Source organism: Nicotiana tabacum, chromosome 1 (genome assembly GCF_000715075.1).
Source record: "Nicotiana tabacum cultivar K326 chromosome 1, ASM71507v2, whole genome shotgun sequence".
NCBI classification, from domain to species: domain Eukaryota; kingdom Viridiplantae; phylum Streptophyta; class Magnoliopsida; order Solanales; family Solanaceae; genus Nicotiana; species Nicotiana tabacum.
This window is the reverse complement of record NC_134080.1, coordinates 135,362,465-135,378,029: the sequence shown is the minus strand read 5'-3', so window position 1 is coordinate 135,378,029 and position 15,565 is coordinate 135,362,465. Positions and strand designations below refer to the sequence as shown.

At 41.6% G+C, this 15,565-nt stretch overlaps 1 protein-coding gene across 4 annotated transcripts in view; it reads right to left on the bottom strand.

Annotated features, from left to right (window-relative positions):
- The window catches only part of LOC107803665 (putative protein phosphatase 2C 60), a 53,601-nt gene extending 39,738 nt beyond the window's left edge, over positions 1 to 13,863 (bottom strand). For 2 of the 4 annotated variants that reach the window (XM_075253566.1, XM_075253564.1), the window contains exons 1-2: positions 10,981 to 11,112; positions 9,976 to 10,039 (exon numbers count right to left, since the gene is read on the bottom strand). Coding sequence is in view for 2 of the 4 variants with exons in the window: in XM_075253564.1 (XP_075109665.1) it covers positions 9,976 to 10,017 (42 nt within the window). In the remaining 2 variants the exon portion in view is untranslated. Of the gene's footprint in view, positions 1 to 9,975; positions 10,040 to 10,980; positions 11,113 to 13,188 lie in introns of those variants that run through there. The other 2 variants (XM_075253556.1, XM_075253573.1) reach the window with 2 other exon arrangements.
- Positions 13,864 to 15,565: the final 1,702 nt, after the last annotated feature.

Genomic DNA, 15,565 nt, shown 5'->3' with positions numbered 1-15,565 from the left:
GTTCCCTTGCCGGGATTCCTTGTGATTTTGTGTTGGCTTGTAAATGGGAGCGGGTGGTACGCCTACCACGAGATTTAATGAAATGGGAGCGGGTGGTACGCCTACCACAAGATATGATGAAATGGGAGCGGATGGTACGCCTCCCACAAGATATGATGAAATGGGAGCGGGTGGTACGCCTACCACAAAATATGATGAAATGGGAGCGGGTGGTACGCCTACCACAAGATATAATGAAATGAGAGCGCGTGGTAAGCATACCACAAGATATGATGAAATGGGATCGGGTTGCACGCCTGCAACAAGATGTAAACTAAAAGTGAAATTTGCCTTTATTTTCCTTATCCTTGTTAGAAGTTAAATTTTGGTTTCCTTATAATTTTATTGAGATTCTGCCTTATCTGTTATTCCCCGAAGCATGTTTCCCCTCCCCAGTTTTAATTGTTTGTTTCCGTTTATCTTTCCGCTGTATATATATATATAACTGCACAGGTTTATTTGGAGTCTGGTCCTAGCCTCGTCACTACCTCGTCGGGGTTAGGCCAGACACTTACCAGCACATGAGGTCGGTTGTGCTGATGCTACACTCTTCACTTATGTGAAGCGATAGGAGCAGCGCTTGGTCAGCAGCGGTAGGGGAGCCAGCCTTCAGTCCACCGAGACACCGAGGTAGCCCTGCAGGCGTCCGCAGGACCGGCGTCTCTTCTATCCATTTAGATGTTCTGTTTTCTTTTGTATCCAAGACAGACTATATTTCCTTTTTCAGACACTTGTATGTAGCATTCCTAGACAGTCCGTGAATGTTGTGACACCAGTTTCTGGGTAGAGATATATGTTGGATTTTTATTCGTATCGGTTTTGGTATAATATTTATCTAAGTCTTCCGCTTAAATTTCATCTTTCGTCATTATTTAAATGCTGATTACTTGCTAATTTAATTGGTTAAAAAGGCTAAAATGAAAGAGGTTGAATTTTCCGCATTTCGTGGCTTGCCTAGCTTCTATGAGTAGGCGTCATCACGACTCCCAAGGGTGGGAAATCCGGGACGTGCCAAGTTGGTATTAGAGCTCTAGGTTACATAGGTCTCACAATTCACAGACAAGCTCAGTAGAGTCTGAGGGATCGGTACGGAGACATCTGTATTTATCCCCCAGAGGCTACTGGGTTAGGAAAAACTTCACATTCGTTCTTTTTTGTCGTGCGGTTTGTTTCTCAATGCTAATTGAATTTCTACTCTGTTCTTTCGCAGATGGCGAAAACACGCGCTTCCTCATCCACCACTCAGCAGTCCGAGCCCCCAGCAGCAGCTTCCACGAGGGTCACAGGGCGAGGCCGTGCTAGAGGCTGAGGTAGGGGCGGAGCTCAGCCCCGAGCAGCAGCACCAGTGACGAAACCTCAGGTTGATTTTGATGAGGAGGTTTCGGCCCCAGCAGTTCCGGTGGGCCCAGCTCAGGTCCCAGAGGGGTTTATTGCTACCCCAGTTCTTCAGGATGCTCTGGTCCGATTAGTGGGCCTCATGGAGAGTGTCACCCGGGCAGGCTTGCTTCCTATAGCACCAGCCGTCTCTCAGGCTGGAGAAGGGGCCCAGACTCCTGCTACTCGCACTCCGGGGCAGGTAGCTCCCCAGATTCAGACTCCAGCGGTTCAGCCAGTTGGAGCAATTTAGCCGGGTGTGGTAGCTCAGACCGGCGATGGAGCGGCTATGTCTACCGATGCTTTGTGGAGGCTGGATGGGTTCACCAAGCTCTTCACTTCTACTTTCAGCGGTGCATCTACTGAGGATCCCCAGGATTACCTAGACAACTGCCACGAGGTTCTCAGGAACATGGGTATTGTTGAGACCAATGGGGTCGATTTTGCTACGTTTCGCTTGTCTGGATCCACCAAGACTTGGTGGAGGGATTATTGTTTAGCTAGACCAGCCGGATCGTCAGCCTTGACTTGGGAGCAGTTCACACAGCTATTTCTGGAGAAGTTTCTCCCCATTACTCAGAGAGAGGCCTATCGGAGGCAGTTTGAGCGCCCCCAGCAGGGTTCCATGACTGTTACCCAGTATGAGACCAGGTTCATCGACTTAGCTCGCCATGCTCTTGTCATACTACCAACTGAGAGAGAGAGGGTGAGGAGGTTTATTGATGGTCTTATTCAGCCGATTCGTCTTCAGATGGCTAGGGAGACTGGGAGTGAGATATCTTTCCAGGAGGCGGCCAATGTGACCAGGAGAGTGGAGATGGTCCTGCCATAGGGAGGTGGTCATGGGTCGGATAAGAGGCCCCGTCATACAGGCAGATTCAGTGGTAACTCGTCTGGAGGTAGAGACCATCCCCTAGGTCTTTCTAGTCAGCACTCCGGGTTTCTCACGGTGCGTCAGGTAGCCGTGGTCCTCAGATACAGTATTCTGATCAGCAGTCCTACAGTGCGCCACCAACACCTATCAGTGCACTACCGCTTCAAAGTTTCCAAGGTCGTCAGCCCCAGCAGCCGAGGGCTTGTTTTACTTGTGGCGACACGAGGCACATTGCTAGGTATTGCCCTCGAGCTTCGAGCAGTTCTCCGCATCAGGGTTCCCGCGCTATGGTTCAGGCACCAGGTGTCCCACAGGCCACCCAGCCAGCTAGAGGTGGGGGTAGAGGTGCTAGAGGTGGAGGTAGAGATGCTAGAGGTGAAGCTCAGGCCGCTAGAGGTGGAGGCTAGCCAGCTGCAGGCCGTCCCAGAGATGTAGTTCAGGGTGGTGGGGCCCAGCCCCGATGTTATGCTCTCCCAGCCAAGCCCGAGGCTGAGGCTTTAGATGCAGTTATTACAGGTATGGTTCTGGTTTGTGATAGAGATGCTTCAGTGTTGTTTGATCCGGGGTCTACATACTCGTATGTGTCATCTTATTTTGCACCGTATTTGATTATGCCTAGTGATTCATTGAGCGTTCCTGTTTATGTGTCTACACCGGTGGGTGATTCTATTGTGGTCGATCGAGTCCATCGTTCTTGTGTTGTGGTGATTGGGGGTCTTGAGACTCGTGTAGATTTGTTGCTTTTAGATATGGTCGATTTCGATGTTATATTGGGGATGGACTGGTTATCACCTTACCACGCTATCTTGGATTGCCATGCCAAGACTATGACCTTAGCTTTACCGGGTATGCCGCATTTAGAGTGGAGAGGGACTCCTGGTCATTCTACCCGCAGTATTATCTCGTATGTGAAGGCTCGGCGTATGATCGAGAAGGGGTGTTTGGCCTATTTGGCATATGTTCGCGATTCCAGTGTTAGAGGTTTCATCAATTGATTCTGTGCCCGTTGTTCGTGAGTTCCCTGAGGTATTCCCTTCAGACCTGCCGGGTATGCCACCCAACAGGGATATTGACTTTTGCATTGATTTGGATCCGGGCACTCAGCCCATTTCTATCCGCCATATCGTAGGGCCCCACCTGAGTTGAAAGAGTTGAAGGAACAGTTGCAAGACTTGCTTGAGAAGGGTTTCATTAGACCCAGTGTTTCGCCTTGGAGTGCGTCGGTGTTGTTTGTTAAGAAGAAGGATGGGTCGATGAGAATGTGTATTGATTACCGACAGTTGAACAAAGTTACAATCAAGAATAAGTATCCATTGCCGAGGATTGATGATTTGTTTGATCAGCTTCAGGGTGCCAAGGTATTTTCAAAGATTGACTTGAGATCTGGCTACCAACAGTTGAGGATTAGGGCATCCGATGTCCCTAAGACAGCTTTCCGCACTCGGTACGGGCATTATGAATTCTTGGTTATGTCATTCGGGTTGACAAATGCCCCGGCAACTTTTATGGATTTGATGAACCGAGTGTTCAAGCCTTATTTGGATTCGTTCGTGATAGTCTTCATTGATGATATTTTGATATATTCCCGCAGCCGGGAGGAGCACGAGCAGCATCTCAGAGTGGTTCTTCAGACTCTGAGGGATAGTCAGCTATATGCTAAGTTCTCGAAGTGTGAGTTCTGGCTGAGTTCAGTTGCATTCCTGGGTCATGTTGTATCAGCAGAGGGTATTCAGGTGGATCCGAAGAAGATTGAGGCGGTCAAGAACTGGCCTAGACCAGCATCAGCTACAGAGATTCAGAGTTTCTTGGGATTGGCAGGCTACTACCGTCGGTTCGTGGAGGGGTTTTCATCCATTGCAGCCCCGATGACCAGTTTGACCCAGAAGGGTGCCCAGTTCAGATGGTCGGACGAGTGTGAGGCGAGCTTTCAGAAGCTCAAGACAGCTCTGACTACGGCACTGGTGTTGGTTTTGCCCACAGGTTCAGGACCTTATACAATTTATTGTGATGCATCACGTATTGAACTTGGGGTAGTGTTGAAGCAGGAGGGCAGGGTCATTGCCTATGCTTCACAGCAGTTGAAGATTCATGAGAAGAACTATCCGGTTCATGATTTGGAGTTGGCAGCCATTGTTCACGTATTGAAGATTTGGAGGCATTATCTGTATGGCGTGGCATGTGAGGTGTTCACGAATCACAAGAGTCTTCAGTATTTGTTCAAGCAAAAGGAGTTGAATTTGAGGCAGAGGAGGTGGTTGGAGTTGTTGAAGGATTATGATATCACTATCTTATATCACCCGGGAAAGGCCAATGTGGTGGCCGATGCCTTGAGTAGGAAGTTAGCCAGTATGGGCAGTCTTGCTTATATTCCGGTCGGTGAGAGGCAGCTTGCTTTGGATGTTCAGGCCTTGGCCAATTGGTTCGTGAGGTTGGATATTTCTGAGCCTAGTCGGGTATTAGCTTGCACGGTCGCTCGTTCTTCTTTATTGGAGCGTATCCGTGATCGGCAATATGATGATCCCCATTTGTGTGTCCTTAGAGACACGGTGCAGCGCGGAGGTGCCAAGCAAGTTACCTTAGATGATGATGGAGTTTTGAGATTGCAGGGTCGAGTGTGTGTGCCAAATGTGGATGGGCTTCGGGAGTTGATTTTAGAGGAGGCCCATAGCTCCCGGTACTCTATTCATCCGGGCGCCGCGAAGATGTATCAGGATTTGCGGCAGCATTATTGGTGGAACAAAATGAAGAAGGATATTGTTGCATATGTGGCTCGGTGTTTAAATTGTCAGCAGGTTAAGTATGAGCATCAGAGGCCTGGTGGTTTATTTCAGAGGATTGAGCTTCCCGAGTGGAAGTGGGAGCGGATCACTATGGACTTTGTCGTTGGACTCCCGCAGACTCGGAGGAAGTTCGATGCAGTATGGGCCATTGTTGATAGGCTGACCAAGTCAGCGCATTTCATTCTTATGGCAGTCTCCTATTCATCCGAGAGGTTAGCTGAGATCTATATCCGGGAGATTGTTCGTCTTCATGGTGTGTCGGTGTCATATCATTTCGGACCAAGGTACGCAGTTTACCTTGCGTTTCTAGAGAGCAGTTCAGCGAGAGTTTGGCAATCAGGTTGAGTTGAGTACAGCATTTCATCCTCAGACGGACGGGCAGTCCGAGCGGACTATTCAGATTTTGGAGGATATGCTCCGAGCTTGTGTCATTGACTTTGGGGGTTCATGGGATCGGTTCTTGCCTTTAGCAGAGTTTGCCTACAACAACAGCTACCAGTCGAGTATCCAGATGGCTCCTTATGAGGCATTATATGGTAGGCGGTGTCGATCTCCGGTTGGATGGTTTGAGCCGGGAGAGGCTCGGTTGTTGGGTACGGATCTGGTTCAGGAGGCCTTGGACAAGGTCAGGATTATTCAGGATAGGCTTCGTACATCTCAGTCCAGGCAAAAGAGTTATGCAGACCGCAAGGTTCGAGATGTGGCTTTTATGGTCGGTGAGCGGGTATTGCTCCAAGTGTCGCCTACGAAGGGCGTGATGAGATTTGGGAAGAAGGGCAAGCTTAGCCCTAGGTTCATTGGCCCGTTTGAGATTCTTGATCGAGTGGGATAGGTGGCTTATAGACTTGCTTTGCCGCCGAGCTTATCAGTCGTGCATCCAGTGTTTCATGTGTCCATGCTTCGGAAGTATCACGGCGATCCATCTCACGTGTTAGATTTCAGCACTGACCAGTTGGACAAGGACTTATCTTATGGGGAGGAGCCGGTGGCTATTCTAGACCGGCAAGTTCGTCAGTTGAGATCGAAGAGTTTTCCTTCTGTTCGTGTTCGGTGGAGAGGTCAGCCTCCTGAGGCATCGATCTGGGAGTCCGAGTCCGATATGCAGAGCCGTTATCCCCATCTTTTCCCTGACTCAGGTACTTCCTTCTTCTGTCCGTTCGAGGACGAACGGTTGTTTTACAGGTGGAGAATGTGATGACCCAAAAGGTCATCACTTGTGTTGCAATGAAATTCTACGTTCCGAGGCCTTACAAACCTCCCTTAGCACCACCTCGATTTGTGTGCGCAGTCCGGGAGCATAGCCGGAAAGCTTAAATGTGAAAATATGTGAAAAATGATAAGTTTTGACTGTAAAATAAATAAATTTGATTTCGGTCAACGTTTTAGGTAAACGGACCCGGACCCGTGATTTGACGGTCCTGGAAGGTCCGTAGGAAAATATGGGACTTGGGCGTATGCCTGGATTCGAATTCCGAGGTCCCAAACCCGAGAAACGAATTTTTTAAAGAAAATTGTTTTCTGAAATTGTTTAAAGAAATTTGAAATGAAATTTGCTTAGAACATGGTGGTATCGGGCCCGTATTTTGGTTCCGGCGCCCGGTACAGGTCTTATATATGATTTAAGACATTTCTGTGGAATTTGGTGAAAAACGGATGTCATATGACGTCATTCGGACTTAAATAGCAAAATTGATGTGTAAAGAAGTTTTGAGAAAATTTCATTAATCTCGAGATTTAATTTGATGTTCATGATGTTATTTTGATGATTTGATTACACGAATAAGTCCGTACAATGTTTCTGAGGTTTTGTGTGCGCTTGGTTTGGAGTTCCGAGGGCTCGGGTGAGTTTCGGGTAGGTTCCGGGGTGTCTTAGGCTTAAAAACTGAGCTGTTGCAGGCTCAGAGAGGTGGAGTACCTCTGAACAGGCCAATGCGGTCTGCACGATATGGACTGCTGCCGCGGAGAGGCCTGTGCGGCCGCACTAGTTTTGGTGCGGTCCGCGGTGAAGAACAATTCACTGGTCCGACTTCGGAAGCCTATATCTTTTGATCTATAAGGAATTTTGAGATGATTCAAAAACGAAAGTTGTAGCCTTTCGTGTCTAGTTTCCAGAAAGGTAAAGAAATCACAATTTGGACATCTGTAGAGAAAGTTATGGCCAAAATACTAAGACTTGTCACTGCAGAACACAGGAAACCTGTGCGGCCGCAGTTGATTTTGTGCGGTCCGCACAGGGCATCTGAGGGGGCAGTATATTTAGACGGGATTTTCAGTTATTTTTCATTTTCTTATGACCCCAAAAACATAAGAGGCGGTTTTTTAAACAACCTTTCTCTCCAAATCAATTGTAAGTAGTTTTTAACTAGTTTTCTTCAATCATTAACATCTTTTAACATCATTTCAACTTCAAATCAATGATTTTCATGGGGGAAATTGGGTGTTTTGGGTAGAACCTAGGTTTTTCAAAAATTGGGGATTTGGACCTCGATTTGAGGTCCGATTTCAAAACAAATTACATATTTGAGCTCGTGGGGGAATGGGTAATCGGGTTTTGGTTCGAACCTCGGGTTTTGACCATGTGGGCCCGGGGGCGATTTTGACTTTTTGGGTAAAACTTTGGAAAACTCATTTTCATGCATTCAAATTGATTCATTTAGCATTTATTGATGTAATTAAGTAACTTGTGGCTAGATACGAGCGAATTGACGGAGGAATCAAGGGGTAAAGCTATAATTGAAACTTGAGTTGTGTTCGAGGCATCAAGATAAGTGTTCGGTCTAACCTTAGCTTGAGGGATTAGGAGTTGAGTCCTATTTGTTAATTGCTTCTTGTTGAGTATGACGAATAGGCATAGTGACGGGTATCTATACATTGGAGTCGAGCATGACCGTAAGTCTTAAATTGATAGTTGTTGTGTTCTTAAATATTACTACGGATGCTTTAATTGATGATTCTCGATATTGAGCAAAGATTTAGTTTATTCTCGTGGATTTTATTTATGATTGAGTATTGATATTAATTGAGCTGAGTAGAAGTTGAGTTAGGATTGGTTATAGCTGATTCTTCCTTGCCGGGATGATTGTTTCGATATTGTTGCTCCCTTGCCGGAAAGTCATTATATTGCTTTTGTTCCCTTGTCGGGATTCCTTGTGATTTTGTGTTGGCTTGTAAATGGGAGCGGGTGGTACGCCTACCACGAGATTTAATGAAATGGGAGCGGGTGGTACGTCTACCACAAGATATGATGAAATGGGAGCGGATGGTACGCCTACCACAAGATATGATGAAATGGGAGCGGGTGGTACGCCTACCACAAGATATGATTAAATGGGAGCGGGTGGTACGCCTACCACAAGATATGATGAAATGGGAGCGCGTGGTACGAATATCACAAGATATGATGAAATGGGAGCGGGTGGTACGCCTACCACAAGATATGAGAAATGGGATCGGGTTGCACGCCTGCAACAAGATGTAAAATGAAAGTGAAATTTGCCTTTATTTTTCTTATCCTTGTTAGAAGTTAAATTTTGGTTTCCTTATAATTTTATTGAGATTCTGCCTTATCTATTATTCCCCGAAGCATGTTTCCCCTCCCCAGTTTTAATTGTTTGTTTCCGTTTATCTTTCCGCTATATATATATACATAACTACACAGGTTTATTTGGAGTCTGGTCCTAGCCTCGTCACTACCTCGCCGGGGTTAGGCCAGACACTTACCAGCACATGGGGTTGGTTGTGCTGATGCTACACTCTACACTTATGTGCAGATACAGGAGCAGCGCTTGGTCAGCAGCGGTAGGGGAGCCAGCCTTCAGTCCACCGAGACACCGAGGTAGCCCTGCAGGCGTCCGCAGGCCCGGCGTCTCTTCTATCCATTTAGATGTTCTGTTTTCTTTTGTATCCAAGACAGACTATATTTCCTTTTTCAGACACTTGTATGTAGCATTCCTAGACAGTCCGTGAATGTTGTGACACCAGTTTCTGGGTAGAGATATATGTTGGATTTTTATTCGTATCAGTTTTGGTATAATATTTATCTAAGTCTTCCGCTTAAATTTCATCTTTCGTCATTATTTAAATGTTGATTACCTGCTAATTTAATTGGTTAAAAAGGCTAAAATGAAAGAGGTTGAATTTTCCGCATTTCGTGGCTTGCCTAGCTTCTATGAGTAGGCGCCATCACGACTCCCGAGGGTGGGAAATCCGGGTCGTGACAATCTTACATAATGCAAGTTTGCTAAAATTGATAATGCATTTATACCAAGTTCAGACCATGGCCTTACTACCTGAATGAACATAAAAGATTTCTTTTACAAAATGGCACTGCATCACACTTGATGTTTGATGCAACAGAACCATGATTTCATAGCTACTGTTAAGTTCTATATGCCTCAGTTCCTTCTCAAAAAAGAAAACGAAAAGAGAGAACAGGTCCCCCCTTTAGAGTAAGGGAGAGGTTAAATACAATGAACGCAATGTGAAATACAAGCCTGTGTTCCAGGTAAAAATTCCTTAACTGACCAGACCATGTTTTAACTTATTATATGCCTCTGTTATAAAACGGAAGAGAAGATGCAGGGCATGGGATGCTGCTCCTCTAGCACTTATGATGACTGTAGGGAGAGAGTAAAAGGAGAGATTTTGATGGAGTAGAGAAGGACTTACACTTGAGGAATAGCCTCTTATCCCTTATTTTCTTTTGGTGCACCCACGAGATTCCTAAATGTATAGGAGATTGGGTGTCTTACGTAGAAACCATAATTTTTTGTAGGTCTTTCTACTTTCCGGTGTACTTCTTTATACAGGCATATGTTTCATTTCTTTTAATGAAATTTATTACTTTGTCCGGGGAAAAAACAATGTATAGCATCTCAATATTAACCCATGCAACGACAAGATATATACCTCCGTGACCATCATAGACACCAAAAAAGGATGTTGAAGCATCTAAGTCAGGTATTGCTGCATGCTAAACAAAGGAGCAGAACGAAAGGTCAGCTCAAGATGAAGTTAACTCCTACATACTTTTGGATTATCCATAAATAAAACACTATGATAAGACAAACACTGAGAACATGTTTCAGAGTAACTATGACAATAAAAGCATTTATTAAATACTTAAGGCCATAATAACATGAACCTTTATGATGCATTTAAACTGATAAAAAAGCAAACATTGTAATCTCAGTTGATAACAGTTCCAATTCTTAATTATTTTGTGATTTTAGGATACTAAAGACAATTTTACCTTGAGTAGAATTAATTAAATAACTTTAGCTTATTTCCTTTCACTGAAAGATTCCGTCAGCTTCCTTTGACTTACTTAATACTTTTCTTTTATTTTGCAGAAGGAGTCTAAACCGATAAGTGAGATGGGCTGCAGATAGATCATTAAGAGGAAGGACGAGCATAAAGAACATTGTGTAGTCCCACTACCAAAGCTTACCACTTTGGAAATGTTATTAGTCTTACAATGAATCTGTAGGCAAAGCAAAGGAAGTTGGTCAAGACTCTTAAGACGGCCATGGTAAAAAATACCAGTTTAACTTCATGCCACACATGTGACGAGACCCTCAGAATGATAAAATAGCTAGAGAAACCAAAATCAAACAAAGTTTAAACAAGTTACTTTGCTCCTGAGTAAGAAAGCGAACAATCAACTATAAACATAACCTCATCCTCTAGGAACCGCTTGAGACAGCCCAAAATCCTCAGTTTTACCAATTACCAGGTGGAAAGCTGTGAAATTATAGACCCGTGTTTTTCCTCTTTGACATTTATTGTCTTGTATCTTGCATCATAAATATCCCAAATGTATGGAATAAAAACAAACAACTTATTTCCATTCCACAAATTATATCACAAAACATACTGACTAAAGTAAGTAGCAGGGATACAGGGGATACTCACAGCATCTTCCATTGTTGCACGCCATCCTTGCATTGATGATAAACCATATCTTACCCTAGCATTCTCACCATCTTCTGAGAATTTCTCTGTTTTGGGGGAACTGAGGTATATACCCATTACTTTTAGCTGAAACACAAAAAGAGAACCACTAACATATCATTTAAACAACCACGGACAAGTGGGAAGCAGTGAACTTTTATCGCCAAAACCACTTAGAAGGGGTAAATCAGAATCTTCTGGCCATGTATCTGATTAAAGGAGGCATATCTTAATGATGACGTACACAAACAAGAAACAATGTAGAGAAAAGATACAACTGAAGAATCAAGAAAGCAAAAGATGAAAAATGAAAGGAACTCAACCTGTAAAGAAAACTGCGCTAAGAATGCTAGGTACTAGTAAACTCCCATAAGTTATCTGGCCCCCACCCCACATGCAGGCCTTTTTATACCATGATTGCAGTATACAAACATCTAATTTACCAAGTGCACAGAAGCCTATCATCTTCAGAACAGCTGTTAACTTATTCCTCTCTTTCCACATAGACCAGAAAATCCAATGTAGAGAACTTTCTAGTGTTGTCATTGCTTCCTTGAGATCCAAGTACCATACTGTCCATAACAGGCAGCAGGTAACTTTTTTAAGAGAAAATGTCATTACCCAGTGAATGCCGACTTAAGAAGGAATGTCTTCCAAATATCTTGAGCGAAATCAGAATGGAGCATGAGATTCAACTTATTCCAGAGGCGAACTTACCCTTAAGGGTAGGGGTGCATCAACCCCCATAAACCTCGGCAAAAACCCTGTATATATATCTGCATATATATTGAGAAACCCATGTACAATTTACTTGTGCCCCCTCAATCAAGGAAGCTGGATTGGTGCACCAGTTGAGCAGTCTGCACAAGTTCTTTCCTTGCTTATTGTGACCTGGGTTCGAGGCCCAACTTCAGGAGCTTTGCTCTTTCACTATTTTTTTTTTCTTTTCAACAATAGATTAGTAGTAATAGTCTACTACATTTAATATTCTTTACCTATTCTGGATTCAACTTTAGTTTAATAATTTTTCATAGTAGTCAACTTAGTTTATTTTTTTCTTTTACAAATCCCCCCTTCAAAAGTCAAAAGCCCTAACCCGTCTTCGCTCTCCACGACTAGAAAAATACAAACCCTTCCTTTACCAGTCGCGACTGCAACGCTAGAAAGTGTATTCTCGTTCATGAAGCACATCAAAGATGAATTGCATAATAGTATTAGTGATGCATTTTAAAATAATTGTTTAGTTTATTACTTTGAGAAGGAAGTACTTGCAAATGTAACCAATGATGCTATTATTGACCGTTTTCATAATACGAAAGAACGTTGAATTCATGTATGTATGAATGACGTACTTTGTTCGGAGGCAGAGCTAGAACATTAGGTACCCAGTAACTTTTGCTTAGACTTTGTATTGGCATTAGAGAATTCATTAAATATGTATAAATATTTAATTGCGAATTCAGCAACTAAGACGAGCTATGAGTTTGATGACAAGTTCAGAACCCATAAACTTCAAATCGTGACTCCGCCTTTGCTTTTTGTTATATCGATACAAAATTAATGATTTTGGATAATATCGATGTTTATACTTTGCTGATAAGTTGATAAGTTATCATAATCATTAAGTTTTCAAAGAGTTTAAGGCCAAACTTAGTAATTGGCATGCCTATGTTAAAGATAGTGGTGCACCAGCATAACACATACAGCATCTGGTAGCAACTAAACTCTATGATCCAGCAAACTTAATACGGCAAGAACTGAAAACTTGATTAAAGATATTCAAGAACTTTTAGTAATAGAGAGAAAAAGCAGATGCTGATGCAATTGACATGCTAAATGAAATAAATAGGCTATATTCCTCCGTACTTGAACAAATATACAAACTTAAATCACTTTCATTTCAGCTCTACTTTCAGATTCAATTCAAACACACTTGAAAAGAAAGAAAGTAAATTGAGATCATAAAATTTTGAAAAAATAGAAATTCAAAATCCAATATTAATTCCAAAATTGAAATGAGTACGATTGGATCACTACAAAAGATTGCTAAATGACCTTGATAAACATTTCATCTTCTTCAGAATACATAATATTCAGAAATTGACTAACTAAATATTGAAAATTCGTATTCTAAACGAATGTAATTCACTGGGTGAAAGAGAAACTTACAAGTAGATTTGGCCGGAGAAAGAGGCGTCGAGTGAAGATTTTGTGATTCCGGTGAAGAGAAATGAGGTGGAAGGTAAGAGCAGGACAAAGGGCGTGTGGATTCTGACGGCTCTTCTCCTTGTCTTCTCATCTAATTAAATACTAAATACTGTAATGCAACTTGCACAGAAAATTATCTACTATTACAAGGTTTATCTTTTTCACCTCTTCGGTTTTTGACTGCAAAAACTCAGTAGTATTGTATTCAATCTCAATTTGTCCCTTTGGAACATCGGATATAAAAAGTTCAATCTCAAATTTTTTTATGCTTTGTGTGTTGTAGTTATTACTTTTTTATCATTAGTGAATGGAGATGAAAAGTTATCATCCTAAGCATATTCGCCCTTAAATTTACGTGACTATTTATACGTTCTGCAAATATAAAATTTGGCACAAAATTAAAGACGCGCATTCAATTATTTATTCTATTTTTTATTGGTTCGATTTGATCCTTTTAGTTTTGGTCCTTTTTAAATGTGTGATTCACTTCGGCCAAAATAAGTTTGGTTTGGTTCTATTATTTTTATTGGGTTCTGTAGTTATCCAATCGGTGGAGGGAACAATTATTAAATAGGACTAGTTTATTAGTTCGCGCGGTTATTAAAAACAATTAATATATAATTGAATATTCATGTCATAATTTATAGTACTATAGAAGAAAATCGGTCTATATTAAATAATTGATTCTCCATTTTTGTTAATATGTAGCAAACATATATCTTAAATATTAGACAAGTTATTTAATATATGTGAACTTTGAATAATAAAAGAGAGAATAAAGCAAAAGAAACGGTAGGAAAAGGGGAAAAGAGACAGATCAAATCCGCCATTGTTTGGATCATAATTCTAAGCTTACCGTGAATATTTCAAAAAAGTTATCATTCCCATTCAAAAGATGTAAGAGATTGCTTTTTCAAACTATTATAATTATAAAGGTTAAGAGAATTATGTGAAATAAATATACTTAATAATTCATTTTTTATATAATTAACTAAGTCAAATGTAATTACCTTTAATTTAAACAGATTTAAGCAAAATAAAATATCAGACAATAAAAGAGAGGAGGAAAAATACATGATTAGTGATGAAAAATGAAAAACCTCAGCAAAAATCACTTATATCTCCCAACTTTGCTCTAAAATCAAACTCCCCTTTCAACTTTGAATAATAAATATTCTCCCCCTCATACATTATTTGACTTTTCAAAGTACATATTATACCCTTACATTATCAACTTTGTCTTTTCTTTTTCACTTCTTTAAAACCATAACTTGTTTTCCTTTTTAAAAATAAATAAATATCATTTTTGAGACGAAAAATAAAAGAAAAGTAAGAAGTAGTAATTAAATAAACATAGTGAGAACTTTATAAACATATTTTATGCAGGTAATATAAAAGACAATTAACAAAACTGAAGGTAAATTTTATTAACAAATTCCTTAAAGATTATCTACTTATATAGGTAAAATACTCCTATTAAAAATAAAATACGATATATAATATAAAAGATATTATTACATTGATGGAGGATTAAAAATACCAAGAGAAAAATAGGCATTGCATTGGAAAAAAAAATAGGAGAATGTCTATTGTTCAAAGTTGAGGAGGGAGAAGGGGAAACATTTAATTTTTAAAGTGAAGTTCGGGGTGCAAATAATTTTCGCCTCAAATAAATTAATCGAAAAAAAAAAGAAATTAGCCAATGTAGAAAGACAAAAAAGCGAGAATGCAAGATAGTAAGTTAGTTGTGTGTACAATAACATAAGAGAAAGCATATCAACAACGGTTGTGGTGGAGTGATAAGTACTCCTTCATCTTTAACTAGAGATTTCGTGTTCGAGCCCCTGGGTATGGAGTCGTCTTTGTTAGGGAGCGCTTTACTCCCCAATGTGAGACTTTTCGGTGTGAATATGGATCTAGTCGAGCCACAATGTGGGTACCGTACACTAGGTGGAAAACCAAAAAAAACATAAAAGAAAGCATCGAATATTAATTATGTTCTTCCACATTTACAAAAACAAAAGTAACATAATCTCACACACCCACACACACACCCACACAAATATATATATATATATATATATATATATATATATATATATATGTGTGTGTGTGTGTGTGTGTGTGTGTGTATGTGTGTGCGCGCTCGCGTGTGTACAGTGAAATTAGGTGTCCCCGATTTAGTAGGCTCGAGACGTCGCACCGAGGGCAGAAGTTCGATAAAGACCAAGCTCGGGCTCGAAGGCAGAATAAGAGGCACGAAAACCTAAGTGTTCAAGGAGCATCGGAGCCAAGTATGACCAACTCCGAGATAGTGTCGTTATGAGTTTGTTATAGA